The sequence below is a fragment of the Ambystoma mexicanum genome, chromosome 4p (genome assembly GCF_040938575.1).
Source record: "Ambystoma mexicanum isolate Mex_15411 chromosome 4p, UKY_AmexF1_1, whole genome shotgun sequence".
NCBI classification, from domain to species: Eukaryota; Metazoa; Chordata; class Amphibia; order Caudata; family Ambystomatidae; genus Ambystoma; species Ambystoma mexicanum.
This window is the reverse complement of record NC_090927.1, coordinates 1,198,370,713-1,198,397,198: the sequence shown is the minus strand read 5'-3', so window position 1 is coordinate 1,198,397,198 and position 26,486 is coordinate 1,198,370,713. Positions and strand designations below refer to the sequence as shown.

At 47.3% G+C, this 26,486-nt stretch overlaps 1 protein-coding gene across 4 annotated transcripts in view; it reads right to left on the bottom strand.

Annotated features, from left to right (window-relative positions):
* BUB1 (BUB1 mitotic checkpoint serine/threonine kinase) overlaps nt 1–26,486 on the bottom strand; it is a 1,594,853-nt gene that overhangs the window by 1,100,799 nt on the left and 467,568 nt on the right. For 2 of the 4 annotated variants that reach the window (XM_069606846.1, XM_069606845.1), the window contains 2 exons: nt 21,714–21,839; nt 19,101–19,211 (listed from right to left, as the gene is read on the bottom strand). In XM_069606846.1, the coding sequence (XP_069462947.1) occupies nt 19,101–19,211; nt 21,714–21,839 (237 nt within the window). The remainder of the gene's footprint in view (nt 1–19,100; nt 19,212–21,713; nt 21,840–26,486) is intronic. The other 2 variants (XM_069606848.1, XM_069606847.1) reach the window with 1 other exon arrangement.

The following is a 26,486-nucleotide window of genomic DNA, read 5'->3' as shown; positions in this document are numbered from 1 at the left end:
TTCCAATCGAAGCCATCAGAAGAGACCTGGGCCTTCTATCGTTAAGTGCCACCGTCAGAGGGGCCTCACTTGCCCTCTTCAGGAAGACCCTCATCAAAGACGGCTTGCCAATTCTCAACATCATTGGACAGGAACTCGAATCAACGAACTGCAAGGCTGTTCAAAAATGGATACACCTCCACAAAACCAAACTGGAGGACCTGCAATGTACACTCAACGACCTGATCACGAACCCGCAAAGAGTCAGCGAAAAACTGAAATTGCAAGACTGGATCACCACTATCGACAAAGCGGTAGCAACCAAGTTCCTAAACCAACTTCCACCAACTTACAACAAATTGAAACTCCCCATGGCGTACTGTCTGAGATTCCCGGATAAACTACGCTCAACATTTCTAAGAGCGCGCTTAAACTTGCTCCATACTCGAGAAATCTTAGTGATGAGAAGGCTGTCCACCGTCACCACGTGCAGACTGTGCAAAATTTCGGACTCTATTGAGACCATTCACCACCTTCTCCTAAACTGCCCCGCCTTAACTCAAGTTCGTACAGCTTTTCTCACTCCCCTATGGCTCGACTCGGTACTGATCGATGAGCAAACATGGTGGTACCGTTTGATATCTGGCGAAAAATCCCGCTGGGCTGCCGTCACGGCCAAAATAATGGAAGCAGCCTTCATCAAAATCAACGCTGCAACCTAGACGCCTCTCTGGCCATTGAACTTCAGTGCTCCGGCATCCAGCAACAGATGATCGCGCCATAGACAAACTTTGAGATAGCTATTGCGTTCGACACGCCTTGACTCAGGCTCTATAAATTTTAATCTCCCCTCGCTTCAAAGGACGCCTTCTTGTAAAAATCACTCACTGTGATTATACACAAGTAAATAAAAAAAAAAAAAAAAAGATGGATCCAGCCATAAACACACATTGTCACTTTGCCCGAGAGAGCTGGAGCTTTTCCCAGTAAAGGGTTTATCATACAAGGCAAATTTGTGCCTGAGAAGGCAGCCAAAATAAAAAATGGCCAAAGGACAGGTTAAAATCTTGTGACACAGCTAGAGAGTGTATGGTATGCAAATGAAGGGGTAAAATGCAGAAGTGCAGGACAATAAAAAAGACACGGTAGAAAAAGATCTACTACTACCAGTCCGTCTTGGGCACGTCATGCAAGTAATCAAACATTAAAGGGGTAGAAAGTATACCCATATTGCACTTGCGCATTTAAAACACAGAATTTCACAATGCAGAACAGTTCTCCTGCTCCGATAGCAATAGGGACTGCTTAGTGGCCCAAACAGATGAGCTTAGGAAGCCAGGTGAAGTAGAAAGGCTTTACCTGTCTTCAAAAGTCAGGACAGGTAAACAGCTAAAGGGTAGAGGTTCCCATAGATTTCAATGGAGGGAAAGCAGCAAAAATAATATTTCCCAACACTACCAATGCGTGGAAAAAAAGGAACTAGTTGGTAAAGGCAAGACCTCTGCCCACAATGGAATGACCACGGTGGGGTCAGAGTTAGACTATTAAGGATACTGCATCTTTTGAAAAAGGTTTTTCCAGTCCTGACTGCAGTGCAGGCCTTCTCAACCAGCAAGGACAGCAGGACAGAAGGATATGATATGGCATTTATAACGCGCCTATACACAAGTGTTTCAAGACGCGACAAAGGGTGCAATATCAATCAAGTATGGTAAAGTAGAAGGAGCACAGAATGATAGTGGAGATTTCATCGCAAAATGGAGGATTAGATACGGGATATGTGCAAACCAGGAAAGCAGTGAGTAATGGTAGATTTGGCATGCATAGAAGTAGGGATTTACAATTGGTGCACTAAAGAACAGGATAGGTGAGGCAGAAGTGTATTTGTAGACAATATACCATGGCATTTGTCCATTACTTGAGGCTTCAAGAATAAGTCACTACCAGAAAATAACCCTTTGCCCTGGAAGGGAAAACTCCTGGGAGTTACCCAAATGAGGGGCATTCCAGTGAAAAGGCAGAGCAATGTGTGAGGGATCAGTAATGGGTGACTGACAACTGCTTGTAGTTCTCAAGATCAGACATTTTATTAAAGTAAACGTGTCATAATGAAGCCTCGCTTGTCCTACAAGTTTGATAATAAAGCCTTGCTTGCCATACTCCAAGGCTTTCCCTACCTAGGCTAAAGACTATGGGAACTAAAATAGGTAAACCGGCCCTCACACTAAACAAAACGTTAAAAGGTAATGATAAAACAACTTAAGATAATAAGATGACTTTCACCTGCCCGAGGTAAATCCCTTCCGTAGGGTTTCAGTCAACTTTAGAAAAATTTTCAAAAATGAAAAAGAAAGGCCTTCAACCGGTTCTCATTAGTTCTTCTAAATGTTAAAAGCAAAGGAAAATTCTTAAACCAGTTTTTATAAGTTCCAAGTCAAAACAAAAGTTCAAACAATATATCCACTTGTAACAATTCTCTAGCTTTGATTGAAAAGATCCCCTTCTAATACCAGTCAGGAAAATAGCACCAATGGTAACCCTGGATCTCTTCTTCCCAAAATTATTTGCCACATTTCACATAATAGGTAAACACCTTCTTCTATAACTTTATAATTGTTTAGGACCTCTGCAGTACATTTGGTATAACTGTCGGGATGCTTTTCTTTGGGTTGTTGCTTTCCTCTGAACAACCACCCTTCTACTTGCGGTACTGTGCGAACAGTCACCTTTGTTCCACAGTATGCTACTACTCTAAACCACTTCAATGTGACATCCACTGGTAGTTTTATACACCACTACACTTCAGGTACTTCTACAATTCAGTGTTATACGTAAGAATTGTTAGGCATTTATTGACCAGACTTTTCGACCTCTACAGACTTCCTTTCTATACTCCAAAAAAAGGGCAGGTTCTTTGCCTCTACCGTCTATCTCACTGCCACATATATAGCCTGCCTCTGCCCCAAGACTGGCTTCCTCTGAGTTACAGCAGTCTTTATTACAGGTTGTTCCTTTAATATTCTTGACAAGCACCCAGCTCCCTTCCCCAGCTTTACCCTCCCCTTCTCTGTTCCAGCAACTAACCAGAAGCTGTAGTGCCACTCTCTCAGCTTCAGGTAACAATGCCACACTTATCAGGGGCTACTGGATCATTAACAACTTCATAGACTAGGTGGATGGGTCTAAACATGCTTTTTTCCACTATGGAAAGGGCTTGCCTCTTAGTTTGGGTAATGATTGTTCTCCTTGTCCGTCTAAATACTTCTGGTAATAAATAATGATTTGCCAGGATGCTACAAGGTTCAGTCTTCAAAGGGAAAACATTTAGGCATACACAACCCCTTTCCTGGCTACTTCGACTTCTGCTACTGCTTTGAGCATGCTTGGGACCCAAATCCTTCTACAGCACAGGTGTTTCCGGTCGAGCCATGTCGCATGGGAGTCTCCTTCATTCCCCAGTCCCTCAGCGTGCCTTCTACTACGAGCCCCGGGGCTTCAGCCGGGTCACAGCTCTGCAATCACAGCAACTCTGCACACATGAGGAAAGCACCACTCAGCAAATCTTCCTCTATGCAGCCGAGGAAATGCAGGTTTTGAGAATACAGGACCCTCTTAGAACTTGCAGGTACAATCTGCCGTCTCCACGTTCTGGCGTCCCTTCTGCTCCCACTTCCTCGTGAATTACTAGCATTGTGCTTCTCCACTACTATTACTGCCAGCCTTTCCAACTACAGCTCCTTCCTCCTCTCCTCCTGCTGCAGCCCTTTATGCCTTACAGGTTTGGCAATTAGCATCAGGTGTGAGCCATTAGTTTCAATTGCCTGACTCCTGCATTGGCAGTTAGGCTTAATTGCCTGAACACTACATCTACATGCCTCTTCAGCCCTCTTCCTCATCTCAGTCCCTTTTGAATTCTGAGACATGTATTTTACGTCATCACAGTTAGGTGTTTCCACTTCTTGATTATATTTATGGGTAGATTTAATTCCCTTAATTTTAACAGATGGGCTGTAGGGTTTAACTTTTCTAGAGGATTATCTTTTATAGAAGGCCTTTCCGTCAACCCTTGAAATTGAGAATGTTTAATGTTAGAAACCAAAATAATTCTTTCTGGTACAATATGCTTTGGTGTTCCCATCTTAGGATTCAACTTACGTTTAATATGAGGTTGAGAGACATGAACATGACAATCCATAACCTCTGCTGGCACAGTGGTAAGAGTCTACCTGTCAGAGGAAAAACACTGTCATCCCATGGAATCTCCTCACTTCCCTGAGCCTTGTATCCACTCAGGCGATCCTCCCGCAGTACACCACCCCCAGAGTTGGGATCAGTAAACTTAGGCCTTACCCCTGCCCACCTGGGAGGATACTTTAGGCAGGGGTTCTGTGAGCGATCGGCAAGATTCTTCACAAATGCCACCTACTCTCGAAGGGAGTAAACAAACCCAAAGTTAGTTGCAGTACTCAAATTAAACTCCAGCACCCATAGCCCCACAAAATAAGTTAGAAGGGGCACCAGAGAACAGGTAAACATAAATGAGAAGTACCCTTTTTTCTGGCATAATCAGTGTCCTAAGCTGCAGCAGAAAAAGAAACTATGAATAAAGAAAGTCTGCAGAACTGTACCCGTAACCACATGAGGGATCAATACTTAAATGGCAAGACCGAGAGTCAAACTCCTGGTGTATAAAAGAGAAGTTGAGAAGAATTCCAAAGAGGATGGCAGTACCATGTAGTAAATGGTTCAAGACTGGATCATATTGTTCCAGAAGAAATCCACATAAACCAGGTTTTCCTTGAGCACCATGACAATAAAGCCATAGAATCAGTGGAATAACGGAATGGCGAGAAATTGAAGTTACTCACCGTAGTGACAAACGTACTCTTAGTGCATAGTCCCCTTTCCTTCATACTGCATGGGCGTCCCTCGCTACGGACAGGAGACGGAACATTCTTCAGCAGAAAAACCTTCCCATTTAAATTTAGAGGCGTGCGGGGGAGCAGCCCTGGCAGCATGCGCTCCACCGCCACCACTCCTCACTCCTCATTGGCGCGTCAACAAAATTTAACATTGCCTAATGACACGAGTATTATTAGAGTGGAGGATGGTGGGACGTAGGGGGGAAGGGGACTATGGACTAAGAGTACGTTAGTCACTATGGTGAGTAACTTAATTACTCTTACCTCCCGTCCCCTTTCCTCCATACTGCATGGGAGATTACAACTGAAAGTAGCCCATGGGTGGAGAGGAAATCCTCCTTAAGAAAACAGGTTCCTTAGAATCACCTGTCCGAAGGGCGCGTCTGACTTAGAGCCTGCGTCCAAACAGTAATGCTTGCAGAAAGCGAAGGGGTGGCCCAGGTGGCCGCCCTGCTGATGACCTGCCACGGAACCTGCCGTTGGAATGCAATGGCCGTGGCCTTGGCCCTGACAGCGTGGACATGCATGTTAGCTGATCCTGGTCAGATAGAATTTCAGAGCACATCTAACATCCAGACAGTGCAAGACCCTCTGAGCCGGGCACTAAGGGTCAGCAAAAAACATAGGTAAGACTATTTCCTCGTATAGATGGAAAGCGGAGGGACCCTTAGGTAGAAACGTGGGGTGCGTCCACAAGACCACTGTATCCTTGTGAAAAGTGGTATGGGTCTCCGATGCCACCAGAGCCTGGATCTCGCTGACTCAGCAAGCAGAGGTAAGGCCCACTAACAAAGCTGTTTTAATGGTGACCAGCCTGACGTCCGCGGACGCCAATGGCTCAAAGGGCTTGACCGACATGGAGCCCAGCACCACATTGAGGTCCCACACGGGGTGTGGCTTCTTGATTGGCGGGAAGAGCCTGGAGAGGCCTGCCAGATGTCTCCTGACTATCGGGTTGGAAGAGAAGACCTCCTCTGAATTTCTGTAGGCCCTTATAGCTGCCAGATAGGTGCGGCAAGTGTCCACTTGTACACCTTGGTGCCAAGGTGCGCAGAGATGCAGAGCACATCATCCAGCATGTACGTAAAAAAAAAAAGGTGGTGCCGGGGGAGTTGATCTCTTCAGAGTACTGGCCCCTGGTAGCCTTGCTCCTGGCACCCTGAACGATTTCCAGGAAAGCCTGTGAGAGGCTCAGGTGCTGGAGCGTGACCTGCTCAGGAACCGCACTGCAAGGGCTAACGTCTGTGGTGCGGGGTGGACTGCCCTGCCCCCCTGCTGTGTCAGTGGGAAGCCGCCAGAGGGGTGGGGGGGTCTGTACTTCCGCTCTCTATATGGTAGAGGAGAGGCGCAGAGGACCCCAGCCAAGATTCCCTATTATTGGTAGGTGGTCAAGCAATCAAGGCCTAACTTTTCAGGTGGTGATGCGGGATGGTTCTTAAGTACAGTGTAGTCCCCCAAGCAGCCACAAAGGAATGTCCACACACTATCAGTTAAAACACAGTCTTTATATCATTAATATTCAAGGTTATGTACAATATCAAAATAAATAACTTTGTACTCGGTTATCTATAATGGCAAATATACAGTTCGACGTGGTACCACAATTACTATTAGATCTCTTTAAAGTTCATCAACTGTACAGTTAAATAGCACACAAATCAGTTTATAAGGGAAACCAACAATAGATATAAGAGGAAAGCAGTTGGTTAGAACAATTGCCAGAATCCTGGCCTCTACCGTTACACAGTTCTGTGTGGAGATCCCCCCCCCCCCACCTGGGCAACCTGTAGAATAAAGATTTATCACAAGCCCACTCCATATATTGTTCACAAGAGTCTTTCCACTAGTTCAGCAACCCCAAAGTACCTGGCGTTGTAGCGTTCCTCGTCGGGAAATCGGCGGCCCTTCTTGAGTGCCCTCCCTTTAAGACAGGAGTCACGGCTCGTCAAACATCCGACAGAGAACAGGGTGAACTACGGCGGTAAAGTGGCAGCTTCTTTCCTAGCGGTGCTCGTTGATGGGGAAGCTTAAACGTCCTGCAGGGAAGAGGCGTGCGGGGCACCTCAGTGTCAATCGTTCTGGACCGCAAAGAGTTTGAAGAACTGTGGCCCAGCAAGGGCGTAGAGTCGTCGGCGTCTGTGGTCTTTGGGTGGCGGGAAACCCACCAGCGATGCTCCTCTGTGTGTCGATGGCCTGGCCTTCTCCAGCGGGATAAGACAGGCGATGATGTACATGAGCGTCCTTGGATCAAGAGTTCTTAGGCAATGGGAGCGCTCCGGCAGCGGTCGTCGACAGTGGCGGACAACAGTCCGGGAGCTTCTCTTTGGGATTCCGTGGCAGTCCCCTTCTCGGGTCGGCAGCCTGTCGTAGGTCTGTCTCACAGGGAGCTTTGGCAAAGATCAGCTTGTGCACAATGGTCCCTTGTAGCTCGGGAAGAGGGTGCATTACCAGGTCCTCTCTGGGTCAGTCCTTGGAGACACAGCAGCTTTCAGATTGATGAAGGAGAGCAACAGCAATTCTTCTCTTCCAGCAGGGCTTCAAGGTCAAGCATCAGTTTCACTCCAGTTACTCTTCGTAGTTTGGACTTCAGCTCTGAACACTTCTGAACACGATTACTAGCAGGGAGGTCCCTAGATATACTGTTGATCTCCTATTCATTCCGCTTGGTCAAACTCGAGCATCCAATCACTAAGAAGGGCATTCAGCAGTCTGTCAGCCAAACAGGCGTACGGTGCATTCAGACCATTCTTCTCCATCCAGACACTCAACACAGAATGTGGATTCGGACAAGTACCACGCCATTCAACACTACACAATGCATTCATACCAGTTTCGGGCAGGGCTGTCTCAGTCATTGTGTCAAACACCAGAAACCAGACATCCACAACAAGAAGTGCATATTCGTCACACACTCAATTCACCCAGGTCCCACCCACAGGTGTACCCACAACATACGGTCGTTGGGAAGGCTCCAGGCAGTCTGTCAGCACTTCCCCCCCACTACCATATGTGGAACTTCCACCCAACAGCCAGTCAGGGGGAAGGGACAGAGTCAGGGCTTCCCGGGACTTCAGGAAGATCAAGATAACAGGCGATGGAAAGCAAGAGGCCATGCTGGCCATCTTGTCTCCATCAGGAATCTACAGATTCCAATGACAGGGTCTGGGCCTCCCAAAATGGAGGACGCTCAGAGCACCAGTCAATTCAGCACGGAGCTGCCACCAGCCCGTACCCTGCTCTGTGGGCCACACAGATGCCCAAAAACATACACTAGGGGTAGAGGGTTGTACCACCACCCATGGGTGCCATAAGGGTATCCCATGGGTGTGTTCACCAAAACCAAAGGAGAGAGCTGCACCGCCAGGAGTCCCACATGAACTCCTGCTCGGAAAACACAACAGAACACACAATAAAAAGCAGTAAAGGACAAGGATACGGAAGCCCGGTCCCTCCGATGCATTTCCAGCATCAGTCAGCATATGAGCCGACCCCATTGGAAGGTGAATGGGTGGTCTGTGAGTGAGAAGTTCGGAGAACCAGAGTCTCGCCGGCCACCATGGAGCTATCAGAATGATGCTGAGGTGACAAGATTCCTTTATCTTGCAGATTACCCTGTGGACCAGGGGCGTGGGGGAAGCGTACGCCGTCATGCCATTCCACTGTATCAGGAAAGTGTTGCAGAGCCAGGGCCCTGACCCTACCAGGAGGCAAACTGTTGGCACTTCTTTTGCCCAAGGAGGCAAAAAGATCCACTTGAGGATGCCACCGTCTGCTGAAGATCTCCATCAGCACCTGGTCGTTCAACTGCCACTCGTAATTGTCTGCTTCCCAGTATGCTGAGACTGTCCGCCTCAAAGTTTGATTTCCCCCCAGAAGGTGGGCAGCCGAGAGGTAGATGTTCTTCTCCAGGGCCCATTCCCACATGTGGACCGCTAGTCTGCACAGTTTAGGGGGCCTGGTAGCCCCCTGCTTGTTGACATAGTACATGCTGGTGAAGTTGTTGGCATGGATAAGGACACTATTGCCCCTAACGAGCAGAAGAAAAGCCTTCAGAGCTAGCCAGATTGTTTACAGCTCCAGCCAGTTGATAGGACACTCCTGCTCCCTCTGGGTCCAGACTCCATGGACGCTGTGGCTGTCCAGAGTGGCTCCCCAGCCTTCCAGGAACGAGTCCGAGGTCCGAGTGGAGAGAAGGAGGGATTCCAGGAGGCTGCAAAGTGCAGCTGTAATCTCCTCATCCAGAGTCTTGTGTGGGGTACGGCCAGTAGGACCGCTGCAAGGATACCTAATAAGTGTTGGTACCACCAGGCCAAGGTCACTGCTCTGGTAAGGAAGTGAGTAGTGACTCTTGATGACCACGACCTTGTCCTCTGAGGGGAAGACTCTCCGAGCTTGCATCCCAGATAAGGCCAAGGAAGGTCAGGCTCTGCGTAGGCCGCAACAGACTTCTTGAGGTTGATCTTAAACCCCAAGTCATGGAGTGTGAGTGGTGAACTGCCTCCGGAGATCTTGTCCTGGCTAGCCAGTCATCCAAGTACCGGTAGACGTGGTGACCCTGGGCTCTGAGGAGGGCTGCCACTGCATTCATGAGTCTGGTAAATACCCTGGGGGCTGAGTTGAGGCCGAAGGGTAGCACCTTGTATTGGAAATTGCAGCCCATGATCCTGAAGCGCAGGAAGGAGCGATGCAGCTGCCAAATCGGGATGTGTATTTCAGCGTCCTTCAGATCCAGGGAGAAAGCCAGTCTCCCCTGTCCAGTGTGTCGGCAATGAGTGCTGTTTGTAACTATCTTGAATTTTTGAAGAGGGAGAGGTTGCGGGTGGATAAGTCCACCACAACTCAGGCCAGCCTGGTTCTTTTGTATGGCAGAAATCCTGGAATAGAAGACCAATCCTCTCTGGGAGGCTGGGACTTCTTCCACTGCCTGGTTCTCGACGAGCGACTGAATTTCCCCCAACAGGGTTGCCGTCCCAATCAGTGGAAGCGGAGGGGAGGGACTGGTAGGCGGTACTCTGAGGATACTACAGTGAGGATGCAGGGGTCTAAAAGGTTCTGGCGCCAAAATTGCACGTGAAAGGCAAGCCTGCCCCCCACCGGAGATACATGGACCCGAAGGGACACGTCATGCCTTCTTTGTGGCTGCTATGGAGGATGGGGACTGGAAAAAGCCCTTCCCACCCTCCCCTCTTTTGTTGTTTGCGCCAGTGCTGACTAGAATGGTCAGGCTGCCTTGACCTCTGTTGCTGTAAGCCCCGGAACCCGCTGAACACCCACCCCTTATCAGAGCTTTGATGCAACTGGGTGTACGCCTTGGACGTGGCCTTAATTACGACAGATAATTAGTTTGCAAGGTGTTCTTTTTATCCAATTCCTCATTGGTGGTGGAGTGAAAGAGGTCACTACCCTCAAATGGAAGGTCTAATATGTGTTCCTGGACGTCAGGGTTAAACTTGGTAGCCCGAAGCCAGGCAGTCCTCGTGTCCGTGGCGATGCATATGGCCTGGCCAGAGGTATCGAAGCGGGCCTCGGTGGACTCCATGATGTCCTGCACCACCAGTTTGGCCTCTGTAAGCCCCGACTTGAAGCATGCTGGGCTCTGCACCGGAGGCTCTGGTAGGAAGCAAGCTATTTCCCGCCAAAGCCTTTGGTTAATGGCTGCCAGCATGGCATCTGCGTTGGATTGACGCAGGTGCAGAGGCGTTGGAGTGCGGCTTCTTTCCGTACGCCATCTTCTCCTCCTTGCCTAGAAGCACAGAGGACGTAGAGGCCGAGGACAACAGGTTTAGAATAGAGTGACACTGCAGCGATCATCAAAGTGTGGTTGAGGGTGTGCTGACAACAAGAGTGGATCCCACTCCATCTGCCTATGCTTTGCGTTGAGGTGCCAATTATCAGGCTAGCCCGTGTGCGGCTTGAGCCACCCTTTCTTGGCCAAGGCAACAACGTCCTTCTGCTTCGCGATCCCCGTTCTAGCAGGGGGACGTAGAGTGGGGACTTCTGCCAAAAATCCTTCCTGCGGTTGTAAGCCAAATATTCTGCCAACCCTGTAAGTCGTTCGTGGAAGGCCTTGGCTGACGATGGCATGTCGGGGTCCTCCTCTTCGTCTGTGTCCACCAGGGGGTCCGGCTGGTCCAGGGCAGGTGGAGGAGTACTGGGCGCCGGAGAATGCGGTGTAGGAACCAGAGCCGTTGCGGGAGGTAGGGGAGCTGGAATCTAAGGAGCCAACAGGGGCTGCACTGGGGCCTGTGGCGCCGGAGCCATAGGAGGAATGACTATGGGTGCCGGTGGAGTGATCAGAGGGAGCATGACCCCGACAGCATCCCTAAGGATGGCCCCCATAAGAGGAGTTCACATCAGTGCTAGGAACCTTTCAAAGTACCCGTCTTCTGAGGCTGAAGCGGTAGCAGGTGATATTGACTGAGTGGCTGGCAGCTGCTGGCGCCGGAGTGCACTCAGTCTCGGTTGCAGGGGAAACCTGCCCAGCACTGCTGATGGATAAACTGTAGGCCACGTACCTCGTTGACACCAGTACCACCTTGAAACTCGTTATCCCACCTGCTCCGTATCTAGGAGTGGCATTTGACAAGCAGCCATGTTATCTGGCGCGGCAGCCATTTTGTCAAGCTGCGTGCCGGAGTCGTGGTGCATGGCTCCCTGGGCCCGGCCTCCTAAAAGACTCTTGGCGGTGGAGCATGAGACCTACCCTGCACCTCAGGCCGGGGCCTGAAAGGCATATTGCCCTCGGCAATGTCGCTCATAGTGCTGAAGGCAGGCGCCCCCTTCTGACATTAGGCCGGTACTAGGGTGTTACCCCTCAGGTGTACACCCGGTTAAAGATAAGAGATAGGTGGGGCAATGGGGGACCCTCTTTTTGGTTTAAGGGGGGCCTGACTCGAGAGGGTGTGTCACATAAGAGCACAAAAGGAGTCAGAAGCTACCCCTGTTTGAAGACGCAGTTAAGGGTGGGTCCGATTTCCAGCAAAAAGCTAGGTTTAACAAATACTAGCCAGGAAACATGGTCAAACAAAGAGCAAAGTGTATTCAAAATGTATTTTTGGACAAACATCTAAAAGTTGGTAGGCCTGTAACTCAAAAAAAGGCCTTAAAATAGAAATACATGAGCCCATGAGGGCAAAAACACACAATATGTTAAACTATACATTGTAGTGAGGGTTAGTAGTGATATTTGTACTACTTAATGATAGTAGTACGCCATTATTGTCGTTAAAAGAACCTTGCGGTCCCTCAGCACTGCGTCCGGAAGGATCTGATGTGTCCCCCCCCCCCCCAGCCGTGAGGCTGGTAGCAGGACTAGCCTTGGTACATGTGTTGGTGCGAGAACCTGAAAGGCTCCTCCTGCTCAGGCGTTTCATTGGGAAGTAGTCACCATTACACGGTGCGGTGGAAACAGCGGCCCTCCCTTGGGCCTTGATCTCTGACAATACTTCAAGTCCTCTGGAGGCAACCTTTCGAAGAGCTCCCTCCACCAAGCTAGCCTGTTATTTAATGCGCATTGTGTGTTGCACGCGGTACAACCGTCCAAGCCGTGGTCGGGGCCAAGGCAGCTGAGGCAAAGTGCATCAGGGTCGGATGCAGGGAAGAGCCCCTCGCAACCTGCTGAAGCCCGCTCAAGTCGACATATGCCGTGGAGTAGCATGGTGCCAGAGGACCAAGTACCGGATTGACAAAAAGATAGAAGGAAGTATCCGGGGAAGAGTGCATGGTATTACATGGTCGAAGCCAAACGCAGAAGCACTGGTCAAATCGACCTGTTCCTGTCAACGTGGAAAAGGGGACTGAGGAGTGGCGCCAGAAGGCGGAGTCAGGGGAGTGCACGCTCCCAGGGCCGTGCTCCTGCATGCCTCTACATTTAAAGGGGAAAAATAGTTTCTAGTGAAAAAGGTTCCGTCTCCCGTCCCTAGCGAGGGACGCCAATGTAATATGAGGGAAAGGGGATGGGACGTAAGAGTACAGCAATGATCACGAGTCCATGAGGTATTGGGGAGATGGCCGGAATCATGTATAGGTAGAGTAAATGCAAAGAACAGAGGCTATTACCTAAAGGAATTCAAAGACGGTCCCCTGTGTTGTCAAATGGGTAAAGTAACTTGTTCACAACACCAAACAGCAAACCAGAAACCAAAAGAGGAGAAAAGCTGAATCAGGAACCAGATTGCACAGTAGCACGCAATCTCTGCACATGAGTAACATCACTGACAGGGATAACACTGTTGAGAAGCATATAAGGAACAAGTTACTTACCTGTAACTGTTCTTCTCCAGCATGGGTCTGGCATGGATTCACATGCTCATGAATATTCCCTGTCAGGCTGGAAATCCTCAGTAAAGAAAAAAGAAAAAAATCTGTATCAGTTTCGTTTCTGATCTGTCTTTCTTAGTAGTAACCAATCACTGATCTCTGGGTCATACTGCCCCCAGCCAATGACTGCCCTCTCCCTAAGCCCCGCCTCTGGCAGCCATCCTCAGATTTGGTAGCATGCCAAGTGGCAGTATGACCAAGTGAAGAGCCGCAGAGGGGTAGGTGGGAGGGTTTGCATGTGAATCCATGCCAGACCCATGCTGTAGAACAACAGTTACAGGTAAGTAACTTGTTCCTTCTCCAGCATGAGGTCTGGCATGGATTCACATGCTCATGAATAAGAGAATACATAGCAGTACACACATGTACAACCACAGGAGGTGGCAACAGGCTCAACATTAAGCAATACAACAACTCAACATTAAGCATCCCTTACCTCCTCACCAGGCTCACCTTAAGCGAACAGGTTGCGCAGCACTGCTTGGCTAACCCTGGACTCCTCCCTGGAATCCCGATCGACGCAGTAGAATCTTGTGAAGGTGTGCGTCGACCTCCACGTAGCAGCCCTGCAGATGTCCAGCAGGGGCACACCAGACAGGAACGCCGTAGTAGCAGCGATCGCTCTGGTCGAATGGGCTCTCGGACGGCCGGGCAGCGGTCGGTTTGCCAACCGGTGACATTGCATAATGCAGCCGGAGAGCCATCTGGAAATGAAGTCTTTGAGAGAGCCTTCCCTTGATTCACAGACCCAAAGTTCACAAACAGTTGTGACGTCTTCCGAAAACTCTTCGTGCGGTCCACGTAGAACTTCAGCGCTCTAGCTACATCCAGCGAGTGCAAAGTCCTCTCGGCCGGCGTCGAAGGCGACGGAAAGAAAACACCAAGGGCTCGTTCAGGTGGAAGTCCAACGGCACCTTGGGCATGAAGGAGGGGTGCGTCCTCAGCACCACCCTGGTGTCATGAAAAGTCAAGTATGGAGGCTTGCAAGATAGGGCCTGAATCTCTCCCACTCGTCGTGCAGAGGTGATGGCCAAGAGGAGCGCTGTCTTCCATGACTGGAACTTCAAAGGCGCCGAATGCATAGGCTCGAATGGGGCCCCCATGAGCCTGGTCAGCACCACATTACGTTCATACGCCGGGGCAGGGGCCTTCACCAGTGGGAATGATCGGAATAATCCCTTCATAAATTCCTTTACCAGGCGATGAGACCACAAGGACGCCCGTCCCGTAGTCCTGATATATCGGGAGTTGGCAGCCAAATGTATTTTTATGGAGGCATGAGCCAGTCCAGCTTTGGCCAGCGACCGTAAGTCGGCAGCACTTGAGGGGCCGTAATCCGCAGAGGTTTAATCTTCTGTGCACGGCACCAGACAGAGAACCTCTTCCATTTATGACCGTAACACTTGAGAGTTGAGGACGCCCTGGCCTTCGCAAGAACCTCTCTGCAATCAGCCGGGATGTCGTACCCTCCAAACTCTAGTGCTGCAGGAGCCAGGCCTGCAAGTTCAGCGACTGTGGGTCGTGGTGTAGAATGGCGCCTCCTATGGAGAGAAGCTCCGCGTCCGCCGGCAGCCTGACTGGCGGGGACGTTGACAAGTCCAGAAGGTCCGGGAACCAGAGCTGCCTCAGCCACGCCGGTGCGACGAGGATCATCCTGCACCTGGACCTCTTGAGCTGGTTGATGAGGCGGAGCAGCAACGGCAATGGATGGAACGCGTATAGAAACAGGCCGTCCCAAGGGAACGAGAAAGCATCGCCCATGCACCTCAGCTGGGGGAACCTGCTGGCGAACCTCTGGCACTTTGAGTTCGTCGCCGTCGTGAACAGGTCGATCTGGGGTTTGCCCGATCGTTGGAAGAGTCGATCCACTTGATCCTGGCACAGTTCCCACTCGTGGCACGAGCGTAGCTCCCTGCTGAGTGAGTCGGCGATGGTGTTTTTTATTCCTGCCAGGTGGAAGGGAACCAGAAACATCCCCTGGGCGACGGCCCAGTGCCACAGATCCTGGGCCTCCTTGGATAGGGCTGGGGATCTGGTGCCCCCTGCTTCCGTATGGAGATTCTCACCACGTTGTCCTTTAGGGACGGGAGGAACGACTTGAGCGCCGAGAACACTGCACGGAGCTCCAAGATGATGTGAAGAGACCTCTCCTCCGGGAGCCAAAGGCCTCTTGCGTGGAGATCTCCGGTGTGGGCCCCCCCAACCCTCCAGATAGGCGTCCGTAGTCACCGTCTCCCGAAACGCCGGGGTTTGAAAGTCCGTGCCCGTCGTGAGGTGAACCCGGGTGCCCCACCATGGGATCGCCCGACCGAACTACTCGTCGAGGGGGATCCTGTCCTCGAAGCAGCCCCCCGCCTGAAACCAGCGGGCGTGGAGGAACTCCTGTAGCGGACGCATCCGAAGTCTGCAAAGGGGTACAAGGTAGATGCAGGAGGACATCATGGAAAGAGGATTCCCTCCGCAGAGGCAGGGATACTCTGGGCCCAGAGGCCGTTTCCATTGGCGTAGTCTCAGCCGGCTCCGCCAGGGTCGCAGGGGGCACTTCGGTAGAGGCCTTAGCCGGGTGGATCAAGGCCCTCACCACCTTAGGTGCGTCCTGGGCCTTCGCCTTGGGGGGAGGGTCAACGCCTCGCTCCCCCTTCGAGATCGACCGGGTCCGCTCCAGCGGCCTACCTGGGTTCTTGGATTTCATCTTCCCAGAGCGCTGGCTCGTGGTCGAACGTGCTGGGGAAGCAGCGCCCTGCTTGGCAACCGAAGGGCCTGACCTTTCGGCACTCCCGGAGCCTGCGGACTCGCGGTGCTTGGCCTTCTGTTGGGCCCCCCCGTCGCCATGGCGCCCTCAAAGGCCTTAAAAGCCCGCTCAGACGACTTCTTCGCCTTCTCACTTGCTGTGCCCTTCTCCAGTCAGTTGGCGAGGTGGGAACGACGATCTTGTTTGGTCCGTTCCGAAAGGTTCTTGCAGAACGCACAGTCCTTCCCCACGTGCGTCTTGTCCCCATGGAGGCAGTAGACACATCGCAAATGCTCGTCCTCCTTGAAAACGTTATATAATTCGCATCCAGGGCAGTTCCTGAACAGCTTGGATCCAGATGTCGACCTCCCTTTGTCCTGGGCCATGTCTTGAGATAGACCGCAGATCTTCCCGAATCCTCCAAGAAGTGTAAACTCGACAAAAACTTCACCCTTGAGGGGCGTAGAAGAATTCCGAAACGGGTCCCCATTATCGGAAGTAGAAACGGTGGAGCTTGAGGCTCGATTAAACCGAAAAAATGAGAATTCTCCTGAAAAAACGTGAAAACGCAGTAAAAAAGCTCGAGAACTAAACACGAGGACTCCCAACACTTGAGCTTGCAGTAAAAATCTGAGGATGGCTGCCAGAGGTGGGGCTTAGGGAGAGGGCAGTCATTGGCTGGGGGCGGTATGACCCAGAGATCAGTGATTGGTTACTACTAAGAAAGACAGATCAGAAACGAAACTGATACTGATACTGATTTTTTCTTTACCGAGGATTCCCAGCCTGACGACGGGGAATATTCATGAGCATGTGAATCCATGCCAGACCTCATGCTGAAGAAGTGAAGTCAAGCGTGGCTTTGCTTCATTGTTGTTGGAGGCATAGTCTGGGGATGGTGCACGATTGGCAGGTCTTCGTGTGTCACCCTGCTGATGGAATAAGTCCAGTTAATGATTGGACCTGCTGTTCTGATTGTACAATCTGCTTCCCAGTCGCCATGGTAATGTTAAAAAGGCGGTGTAATGGGAGCAAATGCTGTTTTCCAATACTGGCCAAATGCCAGATTCTGACAACTAATTTTCAACTACCTTGAAATCTGAAAACATTACACTGTGTACAATCGGACGAGTCATCTGAAAGTCATGTTTGGTTATTTTTTTTTAAAAAAAAGCTAGTTTTACTGAACAAAAATGATAATGCTACAAATATTGTACTAATGTATACAGTCTTCTAATCTAGCTATGGACATAAAAAGGGTGATATGGTGGGAGTTGCCAAGAGCAAGGAGGTGTGAGTTGCGGAAACAACCATTTCCCAGCGCCCTGTTTTGTTGACACCACCATAGTCTGCAGCATAGATGAGTGAGATCACCCCCACAAGAATCTAGTTCCCACCTTCCCAAAAGTTCTGAAGACGCAGACCCTTACTCAAACAGCATTCTATGGTCTTAGTTGGTTCTGAAACCATACAATTCTGCAAGCTGCAATTTGCCTGTTTCAGCATCCCTGTATTCTTGCTGTCTGATCTCAATCCATACCACAACCTGTCTATTGATTCAATCTTTTATGTCCCTTGGTTACTTGGGGCTGTCTGTCAGTATTTATTCCATTTGATTATTGGGCTGTTCTTTGCCTCTTTCAATTGGCTGCCCCTCTGTTCTTCTGGCCCCCATCTTTCCCATACTGTATTCTGTCCAACTAAGACTCCTAATCCTTTTATTCTTCATTGGTATGTTAGCTGGGTGTCTGAGTACTTCATTAAAATGCCTCTTCTACAACACCTTTGTGCTCATTATCCTCTTGCTAAACCAAAGTGATTGAGAAAATTTCTGGATTGTGTCCTCGCCAGGTCAGCACCATTCACCAACTATTCTTTTTTTTCTGGTCTGCATGGTGCCATGAAGTTTGCCTACCCTCTGGAATGAAAAACCTTGGGTGGGAGTGGGCTGAGATATGTTTGCGGTCCTTTTTGGTCACCTCCAGGATATGTTCGTGGGAGGCCTACTACGTGAAAGAAAAACAAAGGAAAGTAAACCATTTGTTGACCTCTGCAGCATCAGAGAGAATGGCACATATTCCTTCCCAACGTGCCACTCCATGCCAGAGGGCCACTATCTTGCTCCCTGTGTGGTGGAAGGGAAGGTTCAATGGGCTTTTCTTGTGGATACCTGGAAAACGGACACTTTCCTAGATAGGCAAAGATCGGTTCAAGTGGATAAAGATGTGTAGACAGCTACAGAATTGGCATTGAAGATTTTTCAGCCTAATCCCAATCAATTTAAGGAATTTTGCAAATCTTTAATCCATCATAGTAGTATTTATTATTGTGAAAGCTCACGCAGGAAATCTCAGTGTTGTGGCAAACAAACCAAAGACTCTTCAGGTAGATTAGTAAGCATCTTCAATGGCAGTCAGCAAAGCAGCAAACAGATATTCCACAAAACAGGACACACAACCACCCATCAAACTCTATGCAGAGCAACAATCCAACCTCCCGGGCTTATGAAGTTTTTAAACAATAATGCACACCGGTCCGTCTGTAGAAGAGACTTGGTCATGCATCGTACAGTATTAACCAAATACAGAGTTTTATTGTGTGATCCAAGCATCTCACCATAGATAATGCAGACCGTCAGTGATCTGCTCTGAGTGTAAGCATCGCAACATGCAGCAGAACGTGTCGGTTACTTTTCTCGGTAATCAGCAGTTTCTACTAAAACGGTTCTGTGCTTGCCTGTCGAAAGTTGCCAATTCTACCCCCTGAAGACATTACGCCTAGCATGGCAGTGATCTCAAAAGATGCTTGCTAGTTCCACACAGGATCTTTGTCAGAAGTGAGTAATGAAGAAGCAAGTCACATCTCGCGCCGAAACTAGAATATATTTCAATCAAGACAGGCACACAAGGCATGCGGAAATGAAGTTCTAGGCAATACAAATCAGGTTAACATGGGAGCCGCGTATGGCTGTGTTTTCATAACGAAAAGTCAAAAGAGTAAATAAACAAATCACCAAATTCTATTTCCAGATAAGAAACAAGTAAATTATTGCAAGATTGTTTTTTTTTTTGGTCATACATTTTTATCCATACAAGACTACACCTTAACAGAGGGCAACATTATTTACTATTTTGTGAAAAGATGCATACCATCATTTCTGCAAACTGTCTCCAAGTAACTTTCGTTTTCCTGATCTACTGCAAGACTATCTTCATTAGGCTCACAGAAAGATGGTGTTTGGATCAGATCATGCATGAAAGCTGAAATAAAATAGGATGCAAGTAAAATTAAAGTAACAAGATTAAAAGATTAAAAGTGTGCTAGAGGTCATAAAATGAAACGCCGGCTGTTAAAATGATAACATACAGGGTGGTCAAGCTTTTTTCTTCAACGGAATGGGACTAAAGGTCAAAGCCTGTTGGGTGGCTACTACATTATCTACCTCAGAATTTTTCCTGACTACCAATTACCCAAGTCATAACTTATTGTAATATGACAGAGGAAGCGGCTAATAGAAAGGTGAGGAGCACAAGTGTCACTATTGTGCATGAACACAAGATAAGGCGCACAGGGATTAACAAATCTCCTTTAATTACAGATATACATTCCCAACGTACCCCATCAAAAAAACGACCTGCATCGAGCAATAGCCATTGGGAGCTTGTTTCCCAAAGCATGCGGTTATCATCCACATCCGTACGTTGCCTCACTGTAGCAACTAGCATGCCCACTGTCAATAGCTCTCTTTCCAAATTTGGAACAAGTATCCAGGCTTCATCCAGTACCTGGGACCGGCGCGTGCACCAAAGCTTAATCTAAAACACCAGCATATCACTTTAAGAGTGAAAGCAAAGGAGAATGTGGCCAAAACCACATCCACAATAAGTATGCCCCCTTCACATGATAACTACGATCCCCTTGCCCTAGCTTTTAGTTCCAGAAGGGCTTTTACATGAGGGGTGGTCAAGTAAGTAAGAGGAAGGGGACAAAATCAGGATAGACATCCTTTTACGAGTGCTTTTGGTAACTTGTGCAGTCCCCTGAACTGTTTAGATGAGGACAATGTCCAAAATTGCCGTTGTACCTATGCATGCTCTCTTTACAAGGCCTACCAAGGCACCTTTTGAGTGGCTTATTTCAGATTTAGGCTGGGTACATGTTTGCTGAATGGAGTTTGGCTGGCCAACGGTGATAAAATGCCACCAAAGCCTTTACAGGTACATGGGCTGTGGATTAATGGGCAAGATTAGGCCCTTATCCCAGTTTAGGTTCAACTAGGAAGACGCTGGGCCATTCTAGAGATTTTTTTATTAATTTACCTGGATGTAACTAAATACAGGACATTCAAGGATCATATTGCTGTACAGATTGTACACCTGCTGAGCCTCGCTAACTCCTGTGATTGGATCATTTTGATCAAAGCCCTCAACGTCCTGCCTTCTCTGATGGGCCCTCGGTGCCAAAAGCCTATGTTTCACTCGTGAAGCCTTCTTGTCATGGTTGTTCACTGGTAGGAACGGAGTACCTCGCTGCTGAACCAACTCTTCAGCTCCATTGTGAGATACCTCTACTCTAGTTTCTAGTAATTGTAGGACCTTACCTGCAGGTATACGAGAAAGGTCTAAAAAAGTGGCTACTTGGAACATCTTGGTGCATACATTGTTTAGCTCACTGGATAAGCCCCTGTGAGGCTGTTTAGTCAGGATGAAGGTGATGGCATATGAGGGAGGGAGACGGAGGGAAAGGGGGGGCAGGGGGGAATAGGGTAGATATCAAGGAAGTTATATCAAGTGATAGTATCCTCTGGAGGTTTGGGTTGGTATTCTTTCAAGCTGTTACTTAACTAGTTTAGTTGAAGTTCAAGTCTCCAATGGACAATGTTATAGAGAAATGTGAAAAATATGCAAATACCATTATGAAGTCCTGTAACATCGATAAATAGAATGAAATAGATTTTTTTTTTAACTAAGCTACCCGAAGAGTGATTTATCCTTGGCACAGCATGGGGAAGAGGAAGGAAGGTGCATAAATTCAGGGGGAGGCACAGTAAGGGACTAAAGCGGGGAGTGGGGTAGCAGACTCGGGGATGCAGCAGGAGTGACCAAAAGGAGTGCTAGCAGGGCGAAGGAGGCCGCTGTATGCTGAGCGGTCGGAGAAGGGGCCAACCCAGATCCACCCAGAAACCAGGGAGATTATACAATGCCAGGCAGGTGTTAGTCAGGGGTATTTCCTAGTGTGTCGTGTACGGTCGGGTATGGTTTTTTTTTAAACCCATTGGGTTGAGATATGGGGAGAGGCTGGTCGGAAGGGGAAGTGTGGGTCGTAAAGGAAAGGGGAACAACCAGCAGGGCTAAGCGGTATAGCGTGCAAGTGGGTGATTTAGAATGTCTCCATGCTCAATCTGGCGGTATCGGCCATTTTGATCCCCTTTTTGGTTGTTGGATGGGGTTTATGTTTGTATAGTGCTTTGTATTGAAGTTAGCATATTCAATGGCAAGTTGTATTTGTGAACATTTTCAATAAAAACCAGTTACAAAAAAAATTACAAACTGTGCAAGCCAATTAAAATCATTGCAGGGTACACTTCAAAAACTTATAAAATCATGCAAGACAGATCAATTGCACAGATCATTGGTATAGCTGTATTCCAATAATACATTTTTAGCACAACAGGAAAGCATTTAAAATTAATAAATGCTATAGGCGCAAGAGAGATTAGGGCAGAAAGTTTGTCATATAAGAATGCATCTGGGATGCCTTACCTAGAGCTTCCTTTGTGTCAGCAGTCAGTGATGGTTGCTCTTGAGAGTTGCTATGCTTTAATATTTGGGATGTGTTTGGAATATCCCGAGATTTGACATCACAGGACAAACTGCCAATGCAGGAATCTGGAGCAAAGCAACAAAGCTTTTAGATGGCCTTTGAAACAAACAGTGAAGACTTCATGCCCATTGCGTAATGGGTTTTTACTAAACAATTCTTAATATTGCAATTGTTTATCTTAGCACAAGGGATGCAATCCTGGTGCTCGGGATGATTGCCTTAGCATACAGAAGTCAGACAACACTCCAATGTTGGGGTAAAGTTGAGCAAAGCCACTCCACGCAATCTCAGACCATGGAGCAAATCTGAACTAAGGAGGAATGGGGAGCTGTTGTGTAGTACGGTTAACACTTAAACCAACGGAGGAAAAGACCCACACAGGTAAATAACAATCATGTAATTACTATATTACACAAAGACACCCTTCAAATTTCTCAAGGTAAGTAAAATATCCAACAGAGTTTGGTAACCCACTATGGGTACACACTACTTTATAATTACAAGCAGTTATTCAAACAATAAATCCATTTACTGAACAGATAAGCACATATCAATACATAGTTCTTATAATTCTAAGGCACCCGGAACAGTATCCAGTCATTTTTTCGAAAGACAAAGTTTCGAAAAACAAACTTTGTGAATACTTTGTCAAAAAGTAATTTGTTCGGATAGTCATTTTTTAGAAAATAATTTGATCATCATATCGATTATTTTTTTCAAAAGAAATGATTATGGTAGGGGCTAGGATTAGTGTTTGGGGTTGGAGTTGGGTTTTAGGGTTAGGGCTTGGGTTAGGGGATGGGGGTGGCGTGGGGGGGGGGGCCTCCCCCCTCCCCCCAATATACACAAAACATGAAAATGTTACAAGGAGCTGGCCAGTGGTGACATTTTAGCACTGGACAGCTCCATGTAACGGTTTAACGTTACAAAAAAGCATCGAAATGCTACTTTTAACATGTGAAAGTGCATTTCAATTGAAACCAGTCCATGTCTATTGTCGATGGATTGGTTTTGAAAGAAATGCGTTTTTTCATGTTAAATATAGCTTGTCACAGCTTTTTTCAAAGCTTTGTTTTCGAATGTTCATTCGAAACATTTTTTCTCGAGAAAAAAAAAATCACTATAAACCACTATAAACCACTCGGAACCATGTGCTAAAGGTTCCCAAAAGGTTCTTGAGGAAAGAGGTAAGAAAACTAGGAGTGCCCACTCAGCTAGTTTATGCAAGCATGGAATTTTGTTAGTGCATAGCAAATGCAACATGCAAAATAGAACTTGGGTCTTCCTACAAATTGGTCTTCTGGTGGCGGGAATCGCAGCAGATTTGCAGAGTCCAAGCAGAGACTTAAGGATGCCCACAAAGAGTTCCAGATTTTTGGACAGTCAAAAGTCATTCCAATGATGAACATCTGGTTTTAGGATTTAAATAGGAAATGCAATGATACACACTCCTACTATTGAAAACTGGTGATGTACCTCCAGCAGGAAAGGTGAGTGGTTGGTCCCACCAGACTTACAGAAGAAAGCACACCTCTCGGAGGTCCTCCCAGTCGATAAGAAAGTTGAGGTTAGCAACGTGGTCGTATTGCCAGAGCAAATGTTGGTTCCTGCAGCAGTCCTCATTCATATCTTTGTCGTCATCTTCAGATCTCTTCAGCTCCAGTGATCGACTTGGTCCCTGGGTCCAGCTAGTCTCCTTCCTGTCAAAATAAATCAGCTTGGGCGAAACTTTGAGGTGGCTGTCGAATAGCGGACAGCCAGCCATCCAGAACCTGCCCAGCAACATCCAAGCCCCTGGGTGAAAGTGGATTGGAGGCAGATCATCTCCTCTCTACTTCCTGGGAAAACACACACACACACACACACACAAAAAGGAGAACCTTAACATGCTTCCTGCAAGAAGACTGAGAAGGTTCATGAAGAAAAGGACCTCTCCCCCACCTGGCATAGTTGGAAGACCGACAAAAAAGGATTGGCCATCTTTAACAGGACAAAGCAAAAGGAGAAGCCATTTTGAGTATATGATCCCCTTAAGTGCATTATCGCAGCTGCAAAGACACCCCAGGATAATGCATTCAGAACAAAAGTCAAAAAGTAACGACTGCCAACAAACAGCCTGATCAGAGGATGCCTTGAAAGTGGCAAAAAGGCTACTTGCAACAAAGAGGAGACACAAGGTGTCCCCACAGCACTCCATGTATTATGGCTTGTGCTGCAAACCGTAAAAAGAAAAAAGTCAAAATGCAGGTGAGCAAGCCTGTACTGGTATGTTCATGGGCTAACCAGTGAATCCAAAACATTGGAAAAGAGATGCTAGCGGCCTTGGCAACACCACAAAGTGGGAGGTGCTGCCATAGTAAAACATGAGAGCCAACACAAAAAGAGGGTCCCCCCCCACACCAGAACCTTGTGAGAAGGGTCCAGTGTCCCCAAAAGAAAAGTAAACGAGAAGATGAGTGAGAAAAAAACCCATCACATTCAAAGTCAATGAAAAAGTGCCAGTGAATTCTGCAGTAGTGTTAGGCTCAGAACAGAGGGTAAGATTTGCAAAATGAAAATCTCCCTAACAGTTCCCTTGAGAGTGGTAAGGTGGAGACCAGGAATACCAATGCAGGGCTGGACGAGCCTTTGAAGTATTTCACAAGTCTAACTGCAGCATTTTGGGCCACTTGCAGCCTCCGCAACTGGAATGCTGGTATACCCGACAACAATGCGTTGCCATAATCCAATCGCGAATTAGCAAGTGTCCCAACAAACGCTGCGCTGTCCTTGTTCGCAATGAATGGCAAATTATATCTCAGTATTCACAGGCTATAGAACGCGGACTGCACCTTTGAACTAATCTGCGCTCCACATCCCATATTGTCTTCCCACACAGAGCACACGTTTTTGATTTTCTTAGCAAAATTCAGCTCTGCCCCAAGGAAGCGTGGTGATTGTACTTGCCTACTGCAGGTGATATTTTGAGCCAAATATCACCTCTGGTTTACTAGCATTTAGCAGCAATTTTTTTTAAACCATAAACAATAAAAAAATAAATACTTTACACAATGGCAAGTACAATTTTTTTTCACCTTACAGTAACATAATGATTACGTTTAAAAACACAAAATTCATTTGTCAAATTCACACATGACAAATATAAATCCAACTATAACATCACATATAACAAAGAAAACAAGATTAAACGAAAAAAAATGAAAAAAATTTCAAACATTGACTTGATCATTCATAATTTGAAATGCAAAACTCAATATAACCTATTGCAGTGCTGAACAGAAGGAAACAATATGCGCTAATGCTTAGTACCACTCAGAACCCGAAATACAATAAAAGCTAGGTGAAAAACCCTGGAGAAGTGTCTAGATTATTCAACCAAACCGACCGCAATGGTCGTCCCGTCTTTAAGCACATTATATTTCATGGACAATGCAGACTCAAGAGGAACCAAAAAAGTAATTAAGGACAATATCAGTCGTTGGCTTGAACCCCACATCAACCTTTGCCACAAGGACTCTTTCCAAGTTACAGAATCATTATACAAGTAAGCTCCAAATGACAGTTTTCGTTGTACTTCAAAAAATGAACAAAATAAGGTCAGGTGTTTTAAAGTTTCCAATACATTGCCATAGCAGAAACGACAGCTACCGATCAAACTATCAGAGCTATCATATGACCACAATTTCAAACTTTCGTTGGTAATTAATTGGTTGCATTTGAACCTTAAATAGGTCTTTTTTGCAATATTGCACGGAAATATTTCCAAGTAACGCGCTCGGTCACCAAATTTGCGGTCCAAATTTCCTAATGAATTTCGCGTATTCATAATACATTTTACTTTTACTAATGGAGTCGACCAAAATACACCAAAAGTATAGTTGAAATTTCTTTTTGCATGCAGGAATTCCCAATATTAAGTCCCCCTTATCAATCAGGGTTTCTGTTAAGAGATTGTCCATGTCATGCTTAAACTTAACCATGGACGGGGGGTGACCTTCTTTCAATAATTTTTCAAGGTCTTCATATAAACTCTTTTTTGGAGGTGTTAAGATTTTAACATAATTATTTATTTGTCGCCAATGCCATTTGACTGAAAGGGGTAGAAGGCCTATTTCATGGCATATCAGCATGTTAGGAGTGGACAGTGCCAGCCCTAGAACCTGTTTCCACATCTTACCCTGTGCACAATCAAGGAACTCTTCTATCCCGTAGGTGTAGATGTCAAGTGCGTATAAAAGTATAGGTTCAACTTTTAATAAGTAAACCTGAATAGTGGTCAATAAAGAAAATCTACTATACCTATGGTATACGATCCTCATCTGAGGTGAGAGATTTGAATCTGTTATTAATCAATTCCTTCCACATCCCTATAGAGTATACAGCTGAAAGTTGATAACCTAAATAACGGATAGCGTTAACTTTTGGTATAATGGTCTCATTGAGACACCAAGTAAATCTAGCAGTTCTTTTCTTTCCATCTGCAATTGCAATGATGTAAGATTTAGACGGGTTCACTTGGAGATTATTTCTGTGGGCATAGGAAAAAAATGCCGAAAGTTTTGCCTGAAGACCAAACGGAGTTCGATCCATAAGCAAAAGATCATTGGCAAAGGCAAGCCAATTGATAACCAAACTACCCAGCTTTACTGGAAATATCACCAGGTCCACCCAGGCAAATTCTAAGTCAGCTAAGTATAAGTTAAAAAGGACAG